The 20,278-nt window shown below is 36.2% G+C and overlaps 1 protein-coding gene across 2 annotated transcripts in view; it reads left to right on the plus strand.

Annotated features, from left to right (window-relative positions):
* PARG (poly(ADP-ribose) glycohydrolase) overlaps positions 1-20,278 on the plus strand; it is a 68,946-nt gene that overhangs the window by 37,317 nt on the left and 11,351 nt on the right. The window contains exons 10-15 of one of the 2 annotated variants that reach the window (XM_062618843.1): positions 6,117-6,196; positions 8,142-8,202; positions 8,870-8,945; positions 11,104-11,251; positions 16,945-17,023; positions 17,817-17,925. In XM_062618843.1, coding sequence (XP_062474827.1) covers positions 6,117-6,196; positions 8,142-8,202; positions 8,870-8,945; positions 11,104-11,251; positions 16,945-17,023; positions 17,817-17,925 — 553 coding nt within the window. The remainder of the gene's footprint in view (positions 1-6,116; positions 6,197-8,141; positions 8,203-8,869; positions 8,946-11,103; positions 11,252-16,944; positions 17,024-17,816; positions 17,926-20,278) is intronic. The other variant, XR_009964813.1, reaches the window with a different exon arrangement.

The following is a 20,278-nucleotide window of genomic DNA, read 5'->3' on the forward strand; positions in this document are numbered from 1 at the left end:
ATGAGGCCTTGGGTGATATGATTTAGAGTGAGGTGTCCCTGCCCACGGCAGTGGGGGTTGGAACTAGATGAACTTAAGTTTCCTTTCCAACCCTATCTATTCTGATTCTATAAAAGAAAGAAATAATGAAATTTGTTATTTTATTCTTCTTACTGATAAATTTACCATGGAAGTTGCATGGTGGTTGAATGTAGAGCACGAATTGCATTGACTCTTCTGAGATCATCTTTACAGTTATGATGTTGGTTGCACAGTTTAAAGTAGTTTCGTATGGGGATGTTCATAATTGATCTTCTTTGTGAATAGTTTGTGGTTTATTATAGCACTTTCATAAAAAATACCTTCCTCTTGAAGTTTGTTAAAGAAAAGTTTGAACTATGCTTTCTTGCATTTATTTTTTTATAAGATGCTGGGATGGATGCTATCCACCGTCACACAAGACTTTGCGCTGTGGAGGTTTTTCTTCCCCTCCCTGTTGACCAAGTTATCAGACCTTTATCTTCACGCTATATAGAATTTGGTAATTTAGGAAGCTACCTAGGTTGTTATATGTAAAAGTAACCTAAAAGGAAAAAAGCTTCTCTTCTGCTCTTTTGAGTCAGTATTCAGGTTGACTTTCCCTTTGAAAAGGAAGGGTTTGTCAAGTACCCACTCTGCTTTTGCTGTGACTTTGACCTGCTACAGATCCATTCCTAGCTGTTTTGTCAAGTTACAATAACTCCTCTGTTTGCCTTTTTCAAAAACCTGCTGTAGTTAAACAGGACATGCTATGCATCTGTAATAGTTCCCTTCAAAACAACTGAAGTCTTAACTAAAGTTAGTGTGTCTAATGACATAAGCATGGTAGATCTTTTTGGCACATACATTAATGCATGTTCTGGTCTGTAACCACTAGTGTTCCACTAGGACTGAATTGCTTTGTCTAACAAACCTTTAAAGCAATTTCAAGTGACTGGAAATGAGGTGGGAGGAAAAAAAAAACCCACTAGTTAAGATATATGTCTCTTATGGCATGTATAATGTATGAAAGGAAATGGGCAAACTATAGTATGTTTATGCAGGAGAATTGAAATCGAATTTACCAGTAATGCAATTGTCTCTTCATAAACGATATCAATTTTGCAACACTAATGAGTTTTCTTTGGGGAATAAATTATCCGATGACTTCGAGAGAACTTGGTTTTGGCAGAGAGATGCGTTGCTCTTCTCATGAGCGGTTCTAGATTTTCTGAGTTTGCAGGTACTGCTCCTGTTATGCCTTACTTGGGTATATTTCCTAATTAACCTTGAATGGAGTATTTTATTCTGAAAAATTTAAAATTTAACATTTGTGTGTGGTAAATGATGAAATCATTTTTAAATAGACAACTTTAAAAGGGCTTTATTCTTAACAAGTCTGGTATAATTACTTTGCTGTAGTGATTAAACCCATACTTAATCTGAATATTTTATTGTTAGTTTAGTAAAAATAGTAATTTAGCCCAAAATGTAGCTGTACCATGCTGTAGGATGTCTCTTGGTTTAGGTCCTCATGGTAGAACATTTTACACTGCTTTTCTTTGGTGCTGAGTACTTGGAGTTAGTATCTTGTCATTTCACCAAAGTCAAGTATCAATCTGACGTATTTTAAGACTCCTAAATCACCAAGAGTTTTTCTTAAACAGAAATAAATACAAGAAATTATACAAGTGTATCATCAACTATAGCAGTAAAGAAAAACACACTTTCTAATATCTGTGGTAGTCAAGAAATAGCACGCATAGTTAACTGTGGAGACTGTAACTATAAACTTGTGTATTCACACTTTTGCAAACAGAACATGTGAAATGATGTGGATTTATGAATGGGAAATATTCTGTGAAGTATAATCCATATTGCAAATTTTTGCATATTATTACCACATAGATGGCTTTCTGAGTTTTGTGATAGGTTCCAAATTCAATATAAAGACATGATTATATCCTTTGCAAAAAAAACATTCAAAGGAAACCCAGCCTGGGGATGGGAAGATAAAGACTGGGGATGGAAATACCGGTATGGAATTATTTAACTGGGAGTTTAAAGCATATGACTGTAATGGTTCCTTCTGCTTGTAAAAATTACTGGAGCCAGTTCTTCAAGTAATATCAAGGGATCAGTTTAGCTCCTTGGGAATTAAATTTTACAAGTAAACTACTGTATTTTAATTATACATTAATCGGAACCAATGAATTTCAGAACTGTTTACTTAAGCTGGTTCAGCTTTTCCCCAGTAAACTATGTGCATGCGGAGGTCACTTTTGTGTAGCTCTTAATGTTATTAAATCATGTTGATGTTGAGTCAGTGGAAAATGCAGCCTTTGAAGTACTTTGCAAATTTGCTGCTTGCCTCAGCACTCAAAGGATTAGGAGCAGGTTCTTTAGAGCTGTTGCCTCCAGCTTTCTAAGGTGGAAATCTTGGTTTAAAATAAGACAATCTTGAATTTGTATTCAATGAGACTGTAAAAAACAGACTACTGATTGCACTTTAAAAATGCATTTTTCCACCCTAGAATTTTAGGAAAATGCTAAAGCAAAACAAATGCACACATTTTTGTAATAATTTTTTAAATAGCATAAACTATTGCCTTGTAACTCTACTGTATGTTTACTGACAGTTGATGAGAATTTTTTTAAATTGTTTGTTTTCCCAATCTATTTTATGTTTGACACTGTTCACATATGTACTTTCTTATGTTTTGAATTCTGACTTTGATTCCTCAATTCCTTGCGTGTATCTCTGTAGAGGTTTTTTATTTGATTAACATTGCTGCTACCCTGGCTGGGAAGCCAGAAAGCCAGAGATAAATTTGCAGCTGTGTTTGGTGATGAGCCCTGCAAGCTTTCTTAGCTCCTGCATCTACTAAATTGAAGTTAGCTGCATGGCAATGGGAACATCTTGTACGAAGCAAAACAGCTTACATATGCAATTACCTGTAATATTTCAATTACTTTGACTGAAAGTGGGCTTGCAGTGCAATGCATTTGATTTACAGTGCACTTCATTTGGATGAGTTCTTTAATTGGAATTAATGGGTTTTGGCCTTGAGTTATTCTGTCAGGAAATTGATTATGTGGTTTCCACTTATTTTCGTGTGGTAGGTTGGTGGTTTTTTTAGTAGAATATATGTCTCAGAGCTTGAAGTAGAATTTTCTTTATCTAGCTTTGTTCTTCAAATTAGAGATACTTGTTTCAGAAATAAAGGTTCTCCTGTTGCCTAATTGATTATTTCAGAAGTAAGGTTCAAGGTTAAAATGTTCATAACTTTGTCATGTTATATCCTCACTTAAGCTTTTACTGTTGCATTCACATAGATGACTGGTTACTCTGTGCTGCACTTAAGGGAGCTTGGCTGCTTGCATGTATTGGGGGGGAAGTGTTTGATTTTCTCCTGTGCTTCTGACTTTAGTATAGCCTGATGAAAGTCTTCTGAATCATTGATGTCCTTCCGTCCTTCTGATACGATTTTTCTGTGGAAATTTAAAAGACCATACAAAGCAATCAAATTCAACTGAATGAATATCAGTTAATCAAAAAATACTATGAGAGTCTAAGGCTAATTTGTGAGGATTTTCCATGGTCTGATTGGCCTTTAAGACAGACTGCTAATGTTTTAAACCACTTCAGCTATTTTGAGTTCCTTGGTCTGGTTATATGAAAATATGCAAGCAATATACTAGTGTTTTGTATTTTTCAAGCATATATAATAAAAAGCATGTTTGCAGATAACCATCTGCAGTTTGCCAGTAATTTGCTTGTAAAGGAAAAGTCTAAACACACAAAATATGAAGTAAATCCAAGCATGTTCATCTAAGACTTGGAGTCTTCAACCTGCTGTAAAGGGTGGTCATTTTATTGAGTGTGTTTGGTTTTGGACAAACATAACTTGTGATGGATTCAGTCCTAAAACATGGGTGCAGAACTGGTGTTGCACATTTTTGTTTTTAGTAAATAATTTTCTTTAAAAAAATATTTTCCTGTATTTAGCAGCGGATTTTTGAAGAGGAAGTACAATTTGTGTTATGTCATAGTGAAGCAGTGAGCACTGTCAGGAAGGGGAGGTGATGAGAGCTCTTGGGCTAACTGCTGTATAAGATCTGATGCATGTAGTTCGTGGTTTCATATAGATACTGGATCGAAATACAGATAATTTTGAATGCCGCAATATTCTTCTATCCCCATTGTATGGAGTATTCCTCTGCAGCAAGGGATGCCTGTGCCAAAACCCAGAGCTTTCCAAGTTCTTCTGTGCTGCCCTGTGGTTTTTGCCCAGTTATATAGGGCTAGAACAGAAATACACAATACAGATATCTTTCCTCACTGGTAATTATGTAAGGTATTTTGGGAAATGAGATTTGTCAGAAGCAAATGAGCATTACTTTAGCTTTGATCCCAGAGGAGAAACAAGATAGGTAGTTATCACAGTGTTTAACAAAAGAGAAGCCCATACTGAATACTTCATATGTGAAAAAATAATAGTTGAAATTCCCTACTTGGCAGAGAGAGTTCATTTTAATGAACAGTTGTGATGCATTAACTTTGTTTCATCTGCCTTGCCATTGCCTTTTAGCTTGATGTGACTTATTTCAGGCATAGTTTTTCCAGTTCTGTATTTCTGCCTGGTCTGCTAGTTATGCAGAATCATGTATCACCTTTGTGACACACAGAACTCTCTCCCAAGAATTTGCAACATGAGCAAGATTTCAGTTTGATGTAAAGAGGCAAAAAACTAGTAAAAGATGACTGGGATAATAGGTAAATTAACCAGTTTAAAGGAGTTACACCAAATGAGACTTTCAGGTAAAAAGTCAGAATTAACCTGATTAATTGCATTTAGGCAAGACTTGCACACATGTGCATGCATGCCCACACACACATATCAAGTCTTTATTTTATGAACCCCTTATTATTGGCACAAGCACAGCCCCTTGATAGAAATTACATATTGGGCCATTTAAAACGGACAAAGTCTGGAGCTTGCTGCCTTAAACTCCTGATTGAATATTCAAAGAATACAATAGTTTTCATCAAACCTTATTAATAAAAATTAGCTTCTGTGACTTAATATAGATTTTTGAATGAAATTGAACTCTTCAATGTGTGTACTTCATAGGAATTTTTAAATACTGAAAAAAAATCTAGTTCACTTTGCTACTGAAAGCTACATTCATCTGATAGCATTCTGGTTTTAAAGGCAGGTTGTCATTCCAGTACATGAAACAAATGAATAATGTTGTGTCATTCCTTTACTTAGACTGTTGCAGAGGAGTCTTACATCCTTGGGGCTTTCACTGTATTAGACATCTTTTAGTGAATTTCCTACTCAAAGGATATTATTTCTGAAGTTGCCGCTGTTGTTCCTTGCAGATAAATTCCATTATGTATTGCCGATAACAATACCATGTCACTTTGTTAGAAGGGAAATTAAGTAATGCGTGTTCCAGTTGCTGGAGGATAGATGATGCAGTGAAAGTATTTCAGCTAACCTTAAAAGATTACATTCGCTTAATGGCTAAAAATAGATGCTTCTTTTTAATGCTTAGGTTTTTACAAATGAATGTTAGAATGCTGGTAGTAGCCCAGTGGATGAAGCCACTTCTGTTGGGGGTAGGTTCTTTTCTTTAGGAGCACTGCTGGTACAGTGCATCTCTTGAAAGTAATGTGTTTGCATTAATTCTCCACAACTCACTGAGCTGAAAGTAGGGTAAGACATTTGGATCTTGGAGTATTCAGCATACATGTCTTCACCCCTTGGTCACTTACTTTAATCCAAGCCAGTTTGTTGCAAGTAAGAATAGTATCTTTCCTGGATGTTTATGTTGAAATTACATTCTTTTGATATTACGAAATCCATATGAGTGAGATAGACATTCATGTAACATCTTTGTCAGAAACTTAGCAGGTGAATGAACTTGTTACTCCTAAAGACCCATGGTAAAGAGAGTCTGTCTAGAGGGTTCTTTCCACAGCAGAGTATTTAATACAAGGCTAATAGAAATACATGCGTAATGCTAAACGGTGAAAATGGCAGTAAGTAGCCTAATTACTATGCATTCTATCCCTGAAATCTAATTAATTGCTTTTATTTCTTTTTCAGATTGTTTGAAGGACGGTCACCAAGGAAGCCAGAGAAACTTAAGACCCTTTTCTGCTATTTTAGGAGAGTCACAGAAAAAAGTAATTTATTTTTTTTTAACTACAAAACAGATACATGAAAAATTCAATCCCATTACATTTAGAAATGGCTGTGCAGCATTATAATGGAAGTGTCTAACAAAAGCCAGCTTGCTTTTGATATTCATATTAATGTCATTTCACATATAGATGATACAATTAAATCTTTGGCACAGAGCTTATTGTATATTTTTCTCTGAGATATGTGGGGGTGTGTGCAAAATATATACAGATATATTTTCACCCCTGCTTATGCATATAATATAAGTGCGTGTGTATATAAATGTATGTATAATGTTTGTAATATATGCAACTACTTGCTGCACGGCATCAGAGTGAGAGTGCAGAGGAAACTTAGCACCATATGTAGTCATTAAAATCACAGGCTTAAGGATTATGAACCAAGCTTCAGATTTCCTGCAGTATGCACATTTAGTCCTTTGATAATAATGTTTTAGTTCTGGGGGATTTCCCCTACTTATGTTGATACTTTAGGTTTTTTCTCTTCTGTTGTCCCAAAGCAAAGCTGTTGTGAAGTTTGCCTAGTTCAAATAAAACAAGTGATAGCAAGACTCTTAGAAGTTAGCATGGTATTTTCCTTGGTGTATGTAGTCTTACCTTCTGTTGTTACCATGAATTTGAACATCTGCATAAGCCTTCAGAGATAATTTATTTTTCTGTGAACTGTATCAGAGCTTATATATTGTATTTTGGAGGAGAAGAGGTTTTACTGCAGTAACATATTTCACATCTGTTTTAAGAATTTTTTCTTTACATATTACTATTTCACCACTGGCATTATATTCTCTCAGGAAGGTTTGTTTTAGAAGAAATGCAGATTAAAGCAATTAAACATAAAATTCCCCTTACTTGGTTCAGCCCCTCTTCAGTTCATTTTAGTTCACCATGAATTAAATGCAGCTGTATTCTGTTTAAGCTATCAAATTTTCAGCAATGTCAATAGAACTAAATCTCTGCAGTAGAAAGTAAATTGACCTATGTGTGGAATCGAGAAGAGTGATATTGTACTACCTTTTTCTTAATATTCAAGTAATAATTATTTTTCATATAAACCAAATACTAAATTTATGCAGCTGTCCCTGACCACCTGTGCAAATGAGATCTGTTAGGAACATGCTTTATAAAACTACTGTATTAGATTTCTTAACTTTATAACTTTAATATTTAATAAGATTCTTGAGTGCTCTTTTCTCAAATTAAGAATTCTTATCATAACTTTAAAAGACCCCATTTCTTGTTCTTTTCTGTCCAAGGAATTAGTAAGACTAAAGTAATTTAGCTCTATAAATTGCTGTAATAATTTTGCAACTTTTTTTATTGTCAGCAACTTTTTTTATTGTAAATGGTAATTGAATGAAGGAAGGAGTCTTTTCCCTGAAATACAATGAATTCCTTTAGCACCCTGTTAGGGCTGAACATGGCTTGATTTGCAAATCCACTAACACTGCATCTTTATTGATATATAGGACTTCTCAGAAATACGAGCTGCTGCTTCATCCATCCATAGGTTGAGTACTCTGTGTTGCTTGTTCACCCTGAACAGTAGCCACCTCTATAAAGGTTCACAGTTTCTTTTTTACTCAGTGGCAGCACATTTTATTTCAACTATTGAGTCTTTCTAGTAGTGTTTACAAGTGAAAAATCACATAAGTAGTAGTTTTTTTTCTAGATCTGGAGAAAGAAAAAAATACTCAAACTCCAAAGGGGAAAGAGAAATGAGTATTTCGGTCTTCCCACTAGTTTTCAATTTGAATATGGGCTGTCAGGGGAAGATGCAGAGCTAGTCTCGAGGAAAGTTAAGCTGTTCTGTTTTTGCCAAGAATGTTGTTTATTGTAATTTTAAAAGCTTACCACTTAAAATAATATAAGAATGAAAGCTCCAGCAGTTAATACTTTTTTTTTTCCTCTGGGGTTGGTTTGCCTGTAGAACCTACGGGATTGGTGACTTTTACAAGGCAGTGTCTCCAGGAGTTTCCAGACTGGGAAAGGTAAGTCAAACATCTTGTTAATATAAGAAATTTCTTAAGTCAATGATAACTGAATCCCATTCATATGGTATTGATTTGGGCCTGGAAGTACTACAGAAAAGAATGTTTCATACAGATTATTATAGAGAGAAGTGCAGAGGAAAGTAGGTGAACTGCCACAAGTAGCTCAAGTGTCCCGAGTTTTTCAGTATGATTATTTTTTTTTTCTTGTGAAGTCAACAAGTCTTAAGTGAATTTTTAAAACAGCAGCACATTTTTGGTGCTGTTGCTTGAATGGGAAAAAAAAGAGATGACTCGATTTCAGAAATGACAGGAAATATAATAAAGTATGGATAATAACAAGCATGAAAACACAGGTGTTACAGCTTTCTTGCTGGTTATCAAGGTAATATGGGACAAATTTTTGTGAAAAACAGAACTTCCAATTTCAAATTTGGTATTTATGGTGATAGAGGCAGAGAAACTGAACAATTGACTATGTTAAACCTTCCCAAATTGCTTCTGAAAGGCAGATGCATTTTCTTTAATCCATCAGGGATTTTTTTTAAACCACCTTCTGTTTAAAATGTGTAAAAAGTTTGGGTTTTAATGGGTTTGTTTAGAATGGATGTCTTTGTGTGGAGATTCTATAATCATTGTTTTTGGACAATATTTTTTTCTCTGATAGATCTCAGAAGAAACTGTCTCGATTGCATGTCACGTATGAAGGCACCATTGAAAGCAATGGACAAGGTATGCTACAGGTAAGCACATATAACAGTAACTGTGACTTTGTCATGTTTTTGTCATACTTTTATGATATGCCAGCTTAATAAAGTCATTTGTTTATCCTCAATTGACTTAAATGACAAGATGTTATGCAGTGTAAAAGAAACATCAGAATTAATTCCATGGGCAATCTTAGTACTGTCAGTGATCCCCAGCTTGTCTAGATCTGCACATGTACCTGGTACAGAAAAGGCTGACAGAAAGTCACAAGTTCTGGACAGCTTCAGGTCTTTTGGTTCAAAGCAGTATCAAAGATTGACAAGATAAAAGTTTCAGGTTGTGATCTTGATGAGCTGTCAAGGGTTTCAGTTTATTTTTGAAGAATTATTCTGATGCCCTGGACAGTGACCAGGTCAGTGGTTCAAGAGATTTTATTGCTGCTGCCAGCACCACTTTTTTGGTCTGGGAGGCAGTCAGCAAAAGAAATGCATAAGGAGGATGTACTGTCTGTATCTATGGAAAGGAACACATCTGAGTTTTCCATTTAGTTGTTTAGTTTTTGCTTTTCTAGCAGAAAAAATAAAAAGGAAAAAAAAAAAGTCTGCCTTCTAGAATTCATTTACCATAGAAATTACAGCTTCTTTAGTCAGGAGAAGAGCAGGAGGGAGAATTGGAAGACTTTTCTGTGATGCTTTTTGCTCAGATTATTAAGAACTCAACAACTGCTCCATAATAAACTGGTTTTGTGCTGTCTACCTTTTCAATTCTCACTCATTGATGAGAGAAGGTTGAATTATGCCTTTTTGTGTACTGTTTCTCTTGCATTCTGTAAAAGAGTGTAAGATTATAGCTAGGAGGAAAATGATCACATCCTACACAATTTCAAGTCTTATCAAACAAAGTATCTCTCTCTGCTTAGACAAAGAATGCTTACTCCAGGAGGGAGCAGGATGATGAATGCAGTGCAGGAGTTCCCAGTGACCCCAGCCAGCCTCAGTAGGCTGGCTGGGACAAACAGATCAGGGGTGGTGACAGAACAGTTCCTGCTGACAGGCTGACGGACATAATTCAAAAACAAGGTGATGAGTCAGGTTAGTCCTAGACAAGGTCAATCCTAGAGATCTTATCAGCAAGTGGGAGTCAGCAGAAGACAGGGCATGACAATGGTGTGTGTTTGTACGGGAGCCATGAGCTAGGAGTGAGGATGGGGGACCAAGGTGAGGATACTTAACACAGTTAAAGTGCATTTGGGATCCTGATGCACTGAACATCTGGGTAGCTTTCATGTTACTGTTTTGCTCAAGTTCAGCAAGTGTTAAACAACTTGTTTAGGTGTGTTGGTATTTCCAGGATAGAATTCAGGACAGCTTGTGCTTTTAGTGGCTGGATTTAGACTCTGAATCCTGAGTCAGTTTTTAATCTACACAGATGTTCATGTCATTCCAGCAACTTTTGGTCACCTCCTGTAAATATGCTTTCATAAGCTATATAAATAAAAAACAGTAAGAAGCCAACAGCATTTGAAAGATTTAAGTGGCTTAAAAATTAGATTTATATGGCCAGTTAATTTGTATAAGACAAATTCTTAAAAGGAATGTTGTCTATTTAAAAATGTAATTTGCAAAATATGCATTATTGCAGCAAAAAATAGTATCCGGAGCTGCTCTGTTTCAAGCAGAAACCTCAATGATCAAAATTACTTGCCTTGTTCGAGTGCATTCAAAGAATTGATAAGAGATTCTTTAAGGTACAGAACAACTGGTATGGAGGCAATGCTAATCTAAAAATCCTTCAGTGTGGACCGCTGGGGCAGATTGCTGTGACAGGACAACTTAACAGTTCTTCAGTGTCCAAAAAATGCATAAAGAGTACTATAAATTTTTTTCATCTTTCACATTTACTGAAGTGTGTTTTATTCTTAAATGGGTGCTCTTCAAAGAAAACTCACAGAACCTGGATTCAGAGCATTTGAGATGCAGAACTGTTTTGCTGTGTGATTTCTCACTTGGTTTAAGTTTTCTGAGAAGTAGAAAGGGACAAAAAGGAATGCTGTTAATCAGGTTTTGTATTTTTTAGTTATTGCAGCAGAATTCAACAGTTACTGAAGTTTGTACAGGACCACTTCCTTTGGTAAATGAAAGGGGTTTTTGCTGTTTGCTTTATATCATAATCCTTCTGAATATAATTTTTTAGGTTGATTTTGCAAACCGTTTTGTTGGAGGTGGTGTGACTGGGGCAGGACTAGTACAAGAAGAAATTCGTTTCTTAATCAACCCAGAGCTGATTGTATCGAGGCTCATCACTGAAGTCTTGGATCACAATGAATGTCTCATCATCACAGGTTAGTCTTTGCAGAAAACGTTTCACATCTTACTCTGGTTTTGTATATACAAAATATATTTAAAGTTGAAGTTTAAAATGTTTAAATAAAAGCATCTTAGAAGGAAAAAAGGATGAAAAAAAACGAAGCCAGTACTCATTTGACAAAGAGCTTCCTTCTTCACCCTACCCCTTAAGACCATAGGGCTGCTGCTATAGATGTTTTGTGTAGGACAGCAAGCAGACAGAATTTTTTACCCTATATAAATGTGTTTGTGGTCCTTAGTCCTAGCTAAAGAATATTGTGGCAGATACAGGTAAAAGCCACAATTATCAACTATTAGGTGGTCCCAACTATTTGCAGGTAATGCTCTGTAACATTAAAGCGGGGTTGTTTTTGTTCCTGTCTGGAATTTGTAACATTTAATGTCATCAGTGGGACTGAAAACTGAGAAGAGGAGCAGCCTTCTGGTTACCAAAAAAAAAAGTGGAAAAGGAGAAAATTTGCCTTCATTAAAAGGGGTAGAAAGTCAGGAAATCCCTTAAAAATTTTGATTTTGTAAGTTACAACCATGTGGTTTTTTTACTTTTAAGTTAGTTATGGGTTTGTGATTACAACATCAAAACCTAAAGGCTCCTTCCATATGTTGTTGAGAGGCTGTGTATGGAGCTGTGCTGTCTGTCCAGTGCTTTGCTGGAAGTGTTTTTGATCTTGTTTCCACCTGTGTAGTAGAACTTAGAATGTTTTATCATCCATCGGATCGAACAGCTAGCACCAAAACACGAAATGTCACTATTAAAAGTGGAGAAGCACAGGTCATGCTGTGTCTCAGTTCTGTACCTGGGAACACAGCGAGCAGTTGTCATAACTGGCAAATGAAATGATGCTATAATGTTTGTTTGTTTACTCTAAAGGACAGCTACAATGAAAAGTGTTTGATCGGAGAGATCCTCTGGGCAAATATTGTAGTAGAATATTTATATTTTATATTTTTTGGTCTGCTATAGTCAAAATGTTGAATTTAGTTATCTGAGATGCCTCAAAGGTCAGGTATTTGTGCAGTTATTAGAACAGATTTCTTGGAAGAGTCCTTCCAAAGCACTTCTTTCTCTCACGTGCATGCACAGAAGAAATTTAAGCTTGGATCTTGCAAATCTTACTCTGTCCTGAGCTATTGATTGTCCTGGACAGCGCATCTTTTGTTTTCAGTTTTATACTTGGTAATCTTTTTTAGACAGTGTTTTATTTTGGTTTTGCACCCTGTTTTGCTTTTTTCTGTGAAAACTTTTTGATAAATTGGCTTTTGTGATTACCTTTTAACAAATGAGTGAGAAAATTCATGGCCATCACTGATTTCTGTTGTGTACTTTGGATATGATACTATAACAAGTTTAATATGTCGGAGCATTATCTTCTGGGTGAGGCTGTTCTGGGGAGAGGGTAAAAACACAGAACAGTTATAACTCTCTGTAGTAACTGATTAGGAAAAACACTAAATGAATGTTTTTAACGACCTTCCATTCCCCTGAAAAAAAACAACGATTTCACATGAAGGAATAAAGGTGAGGATGTTTTTTCACTGCAGCAATATTCTTTTAGTTTTCTTCAGTACTTTACAGTGTTTTGCAATTAGTATTTGTGATATGGTGCTCTTCTCTAATGGAAATGGCCATTCCATCATTTTCATTTCAGCCCTGGAGTTCTTCCACCTTGGTTCTTAGCCAAGTCTCCGCTGTGTGTCTCACAATCCTCTTGATAAATTACGTTCTGTGTGATGCATCTTGATTCAGTGGCCTAATGGGTATAACTATGTAGCTTAAATTTGCAGAAGAGTCTGAGAAATTGGAGAGAAATTAAATTTGTTGTGATTGCACAGTATCTGGTTAAGATCACTGATGTAATGAGTATGGAACTGGTCATGCAAACAGTTGAGTTCTTCAACACAGACATCTATGTACAGAAATGTCCACAGCTATGCCAAAGACTCCCACAGCTGCATTTCTGGTAGAGCTGTGAATAAGTGTCAGTGTGTTTTTCATTCAGTTTGTTTTCACTTTTCCTTTTCTTTTTCTACTCCTCCTCTTTGATTTCATGTTTACTCAGGCAATGCTGAGAGCAGATGAAGCTGTGTTCCATGTTTGCTTTAAATCTACAGGCTGAACAACAGCCAGTCCTGACTGCATCTCAGCAATGCTTTTTCAGAGACCTCTAAGCATACTAGCCATGCAGTAAATGGGATCAGATAATTGGTTCAGCTGAAAATTTACTCAGAGAGGAAAAACTGATTTTCAGCTGGATTTAGCACTGTGGCTTCCCAGAGGGTCAGAGCCTCCTTGGGGCATCCACCTGCTCCTCTCTCTTGAGGGCCTCTCTGTGCAGGTGGAGATCTGCTCCTCTATTAACCTACATGTGCTGCAGGGGCATAGCCTGCCTCACCATGGGCTGCATCACAGGCTGCAGGGGCATCTGGTTCAGTGCCTGGAGCACCTTTTGCCCTCCTTCTTCACTGACCCTGGTATCTGCAGAGCTCTTTCTCTCACATATTCTCACTGTTGTCAAGGTTACCCTCCCCCCCTTAAGTACGTTATCCAGAGGTGCTACCACCGTCACTGATGGGCATGGGCTTGGAGCTGGCTGGCATTGGCTTTATCAGGCACAGGGGAAGCATCTAGCAGCTTCTCACAGGAGCCCTCTCAGCTACCAAAACCTTACCACACAAACCCAATGCAAGCAGGCTGATCATGCCACTGTGTGGAGAAAGCCTGAAGACTGGTGGTGACACTAGATAAGGATCAGAAGAACTGACTGAAAGGAAGAGAAGACCTTCCCTTCACTTTTTGCAGTAAATGTGCCTTTATATTAGTGCGACTCTGCCATTGTGCTTTTCACATGTACTCTTTTTCATTGAGTGCTAGTGGTACTGCCTCTTCACAGGCATAATTACTATTTCTTAAGAAATACTCGAGGGGCAGTATGGTTGAGTTTTTCCCTATCCCTGGGAGCTTTATGATGCCATGCAGGTCATATGCAAATGAAAAGCTAGACTATGGAGTCCAAGAAAGTTATTTTTAATGACAATTGCAATTCTTTCTAGATGGTGAGGTCCCATAAGCACTAACACTTGGCAATTTCACTGTTTGTCTGATGCTGTAACTATTACAAGTTTCACAAAAGATGTTATTTTTTAATGATATGTATGTTACTTTTGACTTTAGGTAGGCTTTTTCAGGGCTTGTAGCTTGATTTTAAAGTTCTAATGGAACTGTGCTATTATGCTGTAATTTTGGATTGGTTTTTTTTACCCCTTTATATTTTTATGGGAAGAAAAAAGATTCACCAGAACCATTAGCATATCCAATTTATCTTGTACTGCTTCTGTTTTCCCAGCAACTGCACTTTGTATCCCAGTAGGTCACAGGCAGAAGTGCTGCCAGTTAAGTAACTGGTTTTGTCTGACAGATTTCCAGAGCTTCACTTATGAAAACCTATCAATTTTCAGTAACTTTGGGTTTCTGGGACACGAGTTTAGAGTTTGTGTGATATTTTTTTTTTTTTAATTTTATTTTTTTTAATTTCTCTGTTATTGACTTTTATATATTTAAAATCTTTTGTGTGTGTATTTGCTTGTTTCCTGGTGCTTTTGTCATCAGCCAGTGCACTTCCATAAAAATTAATGAAAACAATGAACCTTGATAAAGTCATCTTAATACTTTGACTGTCATTTAATCTATCCTGTTACAATGTCTTGATAATATCATCTTTTTTTTTTCCACATGCTAGACACCAAAGGAAATGCTTCCTTTTCAAATTTGGGAGTTTTACTAGGCTGTCCTATAACAAGAGCTCTCAGTAAAGTCACATACTTTCCTAGTCTGTCTTTTCTTACTATTTGTTCAAACACTTTTTCCAAGCATGTCAGTCTTACAGAAGGTTGATAGCCTATAATTTGTTTAGAAGACTGACTTGTGACTATTTAAACTGCTCACAGTTGTTGTTTGTATGAGGACATGGATGTATGTAAATATATAGGCATATTCTGCCATCACAATTTTGGGGACTTTGATTTTTGTAACAGGAAACAAATTCTTGAGGAGGAGTCTTTTACCATCCCACTCATTTCACATAGCAACTTCTCAAAATAGCCTTGAGTGGAATTTGTGTGTCCTCAGTATGCTTAATCATCTTGACAAATGTAAATAACTAATGAGTGGGTAGTAAGGCAGATGAGTTAAGGAAGCGCTGATAAGTCTTTTCAGTTAAAATGAATTTGGGTAAATGGGGAAAATGTCTTGAAGCATATGCATCATTTTAATCAGGTTTTAACAGCTTGTGTTTCCTATGCTTGAGACTACTGAAAACAGACATTCATATTCCCTTGTCTGATGAGGTTAAAATTGAATAGTTTTATGTTTCTGATTGTTCAACTTTTATTTTTATTTAGAGATTGAAAAACTTAAATTAAATTGAAACATTTGTATTCTCAGGGTATCACTGACATATGCAATAGTTGGCACTACTCTTGACTTAGTAACCAGATGTTTTATGCTGTCAGTTTAGACACCTAAACGCTATTTTTCTGTTATATTTATAGGTGTAGATGGTGTCACTGTTTGCAATTAAAGGGTTGCTTAACAGTTGGGATAAACCTTTGAAAGGGAGATGGCATAGCACAGCATAATAGCTAAAATGACTATAGGTCTTAATGAGCTACTTCCTTACAGTCCCTAATGCTTGCCAAAATATTCCACTGGATTTTTTCAAGGGGAAGACACATATGTTCCAGACCATGGTTTTATGGGTCCTTGAGCTTTCACAGAAGTAGCTTCTTGGTACCAACTGTTGCAGCTGATAGCAGTGGCCTTTTGGTCCATTCAGAGCCATTAAGCTGTGCCATCTTAGAATTCATGTCAGGAACCATAGTGCAGAAATCATGCTGATTAAATGAAAATAAGGGGAAGAGGTGTATTGGGTAAAGACACTAGGAAGCTTAGCAGTCCTACCTATCCTTCTGTAGGGCTGTCAAGGCACTGTAGGTCAACAAACTGGGTAACATTGGTGTGTTGGAAATCTGCTTGGTTTCTGACCATCAGGTTTTCTTTGGCCTTACTGATAGTAATTTTGCTAGGGAAATAAAACTTCTTGGAAAAATAAAATGTATAAATGTATAACTCACCACATACTCTTTTGAATCTCTTTATATTTCTTCTTGTGCATCCTAAACTGTCAGCCCAGATGTTTGCCGAATTGTGATGAAGTAGGGTTGCCACACTTTCCATAGCAGGGTAGCTATTTTATTATCGCGCTTACAGGCAGTAGCCTGAAAAAAAAGGAAAGCAAAATGCTGGTGGTGCAAAGTCTCACAGTCTTTGTTAACAAGATACTAGCCAGTAAAACTTTAAAGATGACAGGCAGTTTATTGAGAAGCTATTGAACTTGAGAGTGGCAAAGTTGAAAATCTTGTTATATACTGAACAGCATATGTAGATCTGCACTTGTAATGTCCTTTGGTGAATGCTACACATTTTTTGTGGAAAAGAAGCTTCTGCTGGTTACAAGCAGAATTTGTATTCTTGGTGTAGATATGAATTTTCTATTTTCTATTGCTTCTGAGAGCTGTGACTTCATCTGGAGATGCAGTGATTTCTGTGAAAGATGTGCCAAGTGCAAAAAATGTACATATTTTGTGTGCAATATGGAAAATCATTTCTTTTCAGGTACTGAGCAGTACAGTGAGTATACAGGCTATGCAGAAACTTACCGGTGGGCAAGAAGCCATGAAGATAAGACCCCAAGGTAGAGTTCCACGTAAATATTTCAAGTGAAGAAATAAATATATGTTTGAAAATTGGTGCTTTAAGTATTTCCTAGTATTTGCCTTAATAGAGAAATTGACTGATCATGCTCTCTTCAGAGCCAACAAGCCTAGAAAGTTTTCATATTAATAAGGAGGTATTAGTGCTAATAAATGGTACCTGCCAATATGTCAGTTCTTAAATCAGCATGTTTTATTTTTATGTATTTAATCCAAACTTTTTTGAAGATACTGACTGAACTATGGATTGTAATGTCCCAAGAAGTTTGACAATGATACCTCAGGTGCCACAGTACCTGATGCCTGCTGATGTGTGGCAATATAAGATCTAATCTCGTAGATTTGAATAGAAAGCTCTAATGTCTTGAGTTTATTTCTCTGACAGTGTTCTTATAGTGTGTACACAAAATTATTAATTTGGAATAGAAACATATGCAATGTACTCTTTTTTAAGTGTTGGAAGAAGAGAGCTAAAGTGCTTTTCTTTGACCTTGTAGTGTTCTTACATGCTTAGTAAATAGTGCTGTGTGATTAGATTTGTTTCATGTTTATGCCTAAGGTCTAGCCAGTGTAAGAGAGACCTGTCTCATTTTTTATGATGTTTTCATTCCCTACACGCAAATTTTAAAAGTGCTCCATTGTCTGTTACGAGCTCACCTTTCCAGCTGCTTCTAACAGAGAAGCTCTGCATGGAATTGCTAATTTTGGATCATGATTATATGGCCAGTATAAAACAACTAATGTCATCTACTTTTCTTCTTCCTTCAATTTTAGGGATGAATGGCAGCGACGCTATACTGAAATTGTTGCGATAGATGCATTTCACTTCAGACGTTTTCTTGATCAGTTTGGTCCAGAGAAAATTAGAAGAGAGCTCAACAAGGCCAGTAACTACTTTAAGTGGCCTACAGTCTAATGTTTGGAGTACCTCTTAAAATACTTTGGTATTGTTTATCTTCAGCTAAGGAAGTCCTTGCTTAGTTGTCTCTTGTAAAAGGTGTACTTCGATGTTTTGCTGTCCAATGTTAAAGCAGATGCTTGCCAAACAGAATGACTCTTATCCTTTATGCTATTCAGAGGTGTATTTTAAAATATAAATGAAGTTTGGATATGCATTTTGTTGGCTCTTAGCTTGAGGCCTTATCTTTCAACCTGTGCCAATGATTTTAAGGCCTTTACTGTTATCCCACACATGAATTTCATCTTCTAACAAGAGATGCTTGGTATCTATCTCCAGTTCACAAAGTAAATTCTTGTATGTTAACAAAGACAGCTTATGGACCAGAATGAAGGTCTTGCATGGCTAGGATAAGGCATAACTAGTAAATGGCCTGTGGCATGTTGTAGTAATGCAATGTTATTTTTACTGGACAGTTGATTTCAAGAATGCTTATACAGTTATACTAGTGTGCTTATATTTGCACTCAAAGCATGCTAGCAATAAAGTCTGTGTAGTGTGCTTCCGTATTTGTGGGTGCAGTGGGCCTCTGTGTTAGCTAGGGTGTTAAATATAAGAGCACAATACTAGTGTTATTAAAGTCTCCTGCCTTCTGTAGTATAGGGGGGTATAGGATGCATTTGAAATCAAACATAGGGCAGTGTCTTGCTAATACTCAGAAGAAAAGGGAGTATACCTGAAAGCTCATCTCCGCCCACCCCTCCAGAAATGATGTACGGGGCTGAAGAGCTAATTTAATTTAGTCTTAAAACCTTGACTAAAGTAACATTCATCAGCTTGTTTCTTCAAGGTTGGTTAATGAAATTAGCCCTGAAAAAGACAGTAAATAAATTTTGTAAACTTCAGTGATATCTTTGTACAAAATTAAAATTACCTACTCTAGTGAATTTATGATCTGCCCACACTTTTCAATATTATTGACTGGGGTTGGATTTTTTAAAATAAATTATGGTAGATCCCCGCAACTTTATAGTGTGTTGGTTTGACTGATGTTGTTTGATGATAACTGATTGGTATTTAAAGAAAATTTTAAGCCTGAGTTAATTCACTGTTTACGACGAAAAAAAAAATAGATTTATTGGAGTTCTATGACATTTTAGCAAATCAAGTATTTTTTTAACATATTGTGGGGTTTTTTCCATTTAATTTAAAATCAGTATTAAGCCTAAGATCTTTTTGTGGGTGAAAACAAGGTGATGGAGTAAGATGCAACTCTTATGGTTTAATAAATCGGGACTCAGTAAGCACAGTATATGCACACAGGCTTTGAAATACGAGTCTATTCGTATACACAGCTCGGTGTCCAGAAGTTCTTTTTTCTGTTATTTTGTTACACATTAGGAAATTATTGAAACAAAGTGATTCTTCTTACAGCTTGAATTTTCTCATAAGCCTATATGATTTCTCCTTTATAAGATGCATTTATCTTAAAGAACCAGGTTTTCACTCTTGGCTAGTCTTCTCAAAAGGTAGCTGTCTGAGGTTGACCTCGTGTGTGATTTACCCATAACCAGAAAACAAGATTAATACTGGCTGAAGTCAGCTGTTCAGAATAAGAAAAATAAAGTCATTGTATCTGACTTCATCATTAAGATTTGCAGATACATGTGGAAGAGATGTCACTGTTTCATCCTTGTTAGCCCCTTGAGATTATTGCCTAATAAAGACTCACAACGGGAAGAGTTATTGCTAGTGAAAGTTCCACTTGCCAAATCCTGAGGAGCAACTGACTTATCATTGGGCTTGCCAACCCACTCACAAATGCCATTAAGCCTATTTTGATAGTCACCAATTACAAAAAAGCTACAGCTTCATATTTGGCATGAAATGCTTCCATAAGAATTATGCTGTGCGTATGTTTCAAACAGTGTTAACTGTGAGAACTATATGTAATAGTTTTATATGAAAACAAATTGTAATCATCATACAACTTCTAAATCATTTATGATACTACATATTTGAAGTAGTGTACAACTTATAACCAAATTAATTCATGTAGTTCAAAAGGAACAGCTCTTCTGCTTCCCATATGGAAGCAATTGCTTTAAAACTGCACAGTAAGCTTTCATATTCCTGTATTCCTAGATGAAACCTATTTAAAATATTGGTGCAATGTCTCTTTTTATATTAGTTTTATCTTCATCTTTTATTTGCTATGAAAAATCATACAGGAGCACACTTGGATATTTTTCTTCATTGCTGCTGAAGTCCTTCCAAAAGTTTGCTGACTTCAGTATGGTGTCTGATGAGATAGGTTTTTGTTCTTTATGTTCTGGCA

Source organism: Pezoporus occidentalis, unplaced genomic scaffold (assembly GCF_034315485.1).
Source record: "Pezoporus occidentalis ecotype Australia unplaced genomic scaffold, CSIRO_AGI_Poc_V1 ctg204, whole genome shotgun sequence".
Lineage (NCBI taxonomy): Eukaryota > Metazoa > Chordata > Aves > Psittaciformes > Psittacidae > Pezoporus > Pezoporus occidentalis.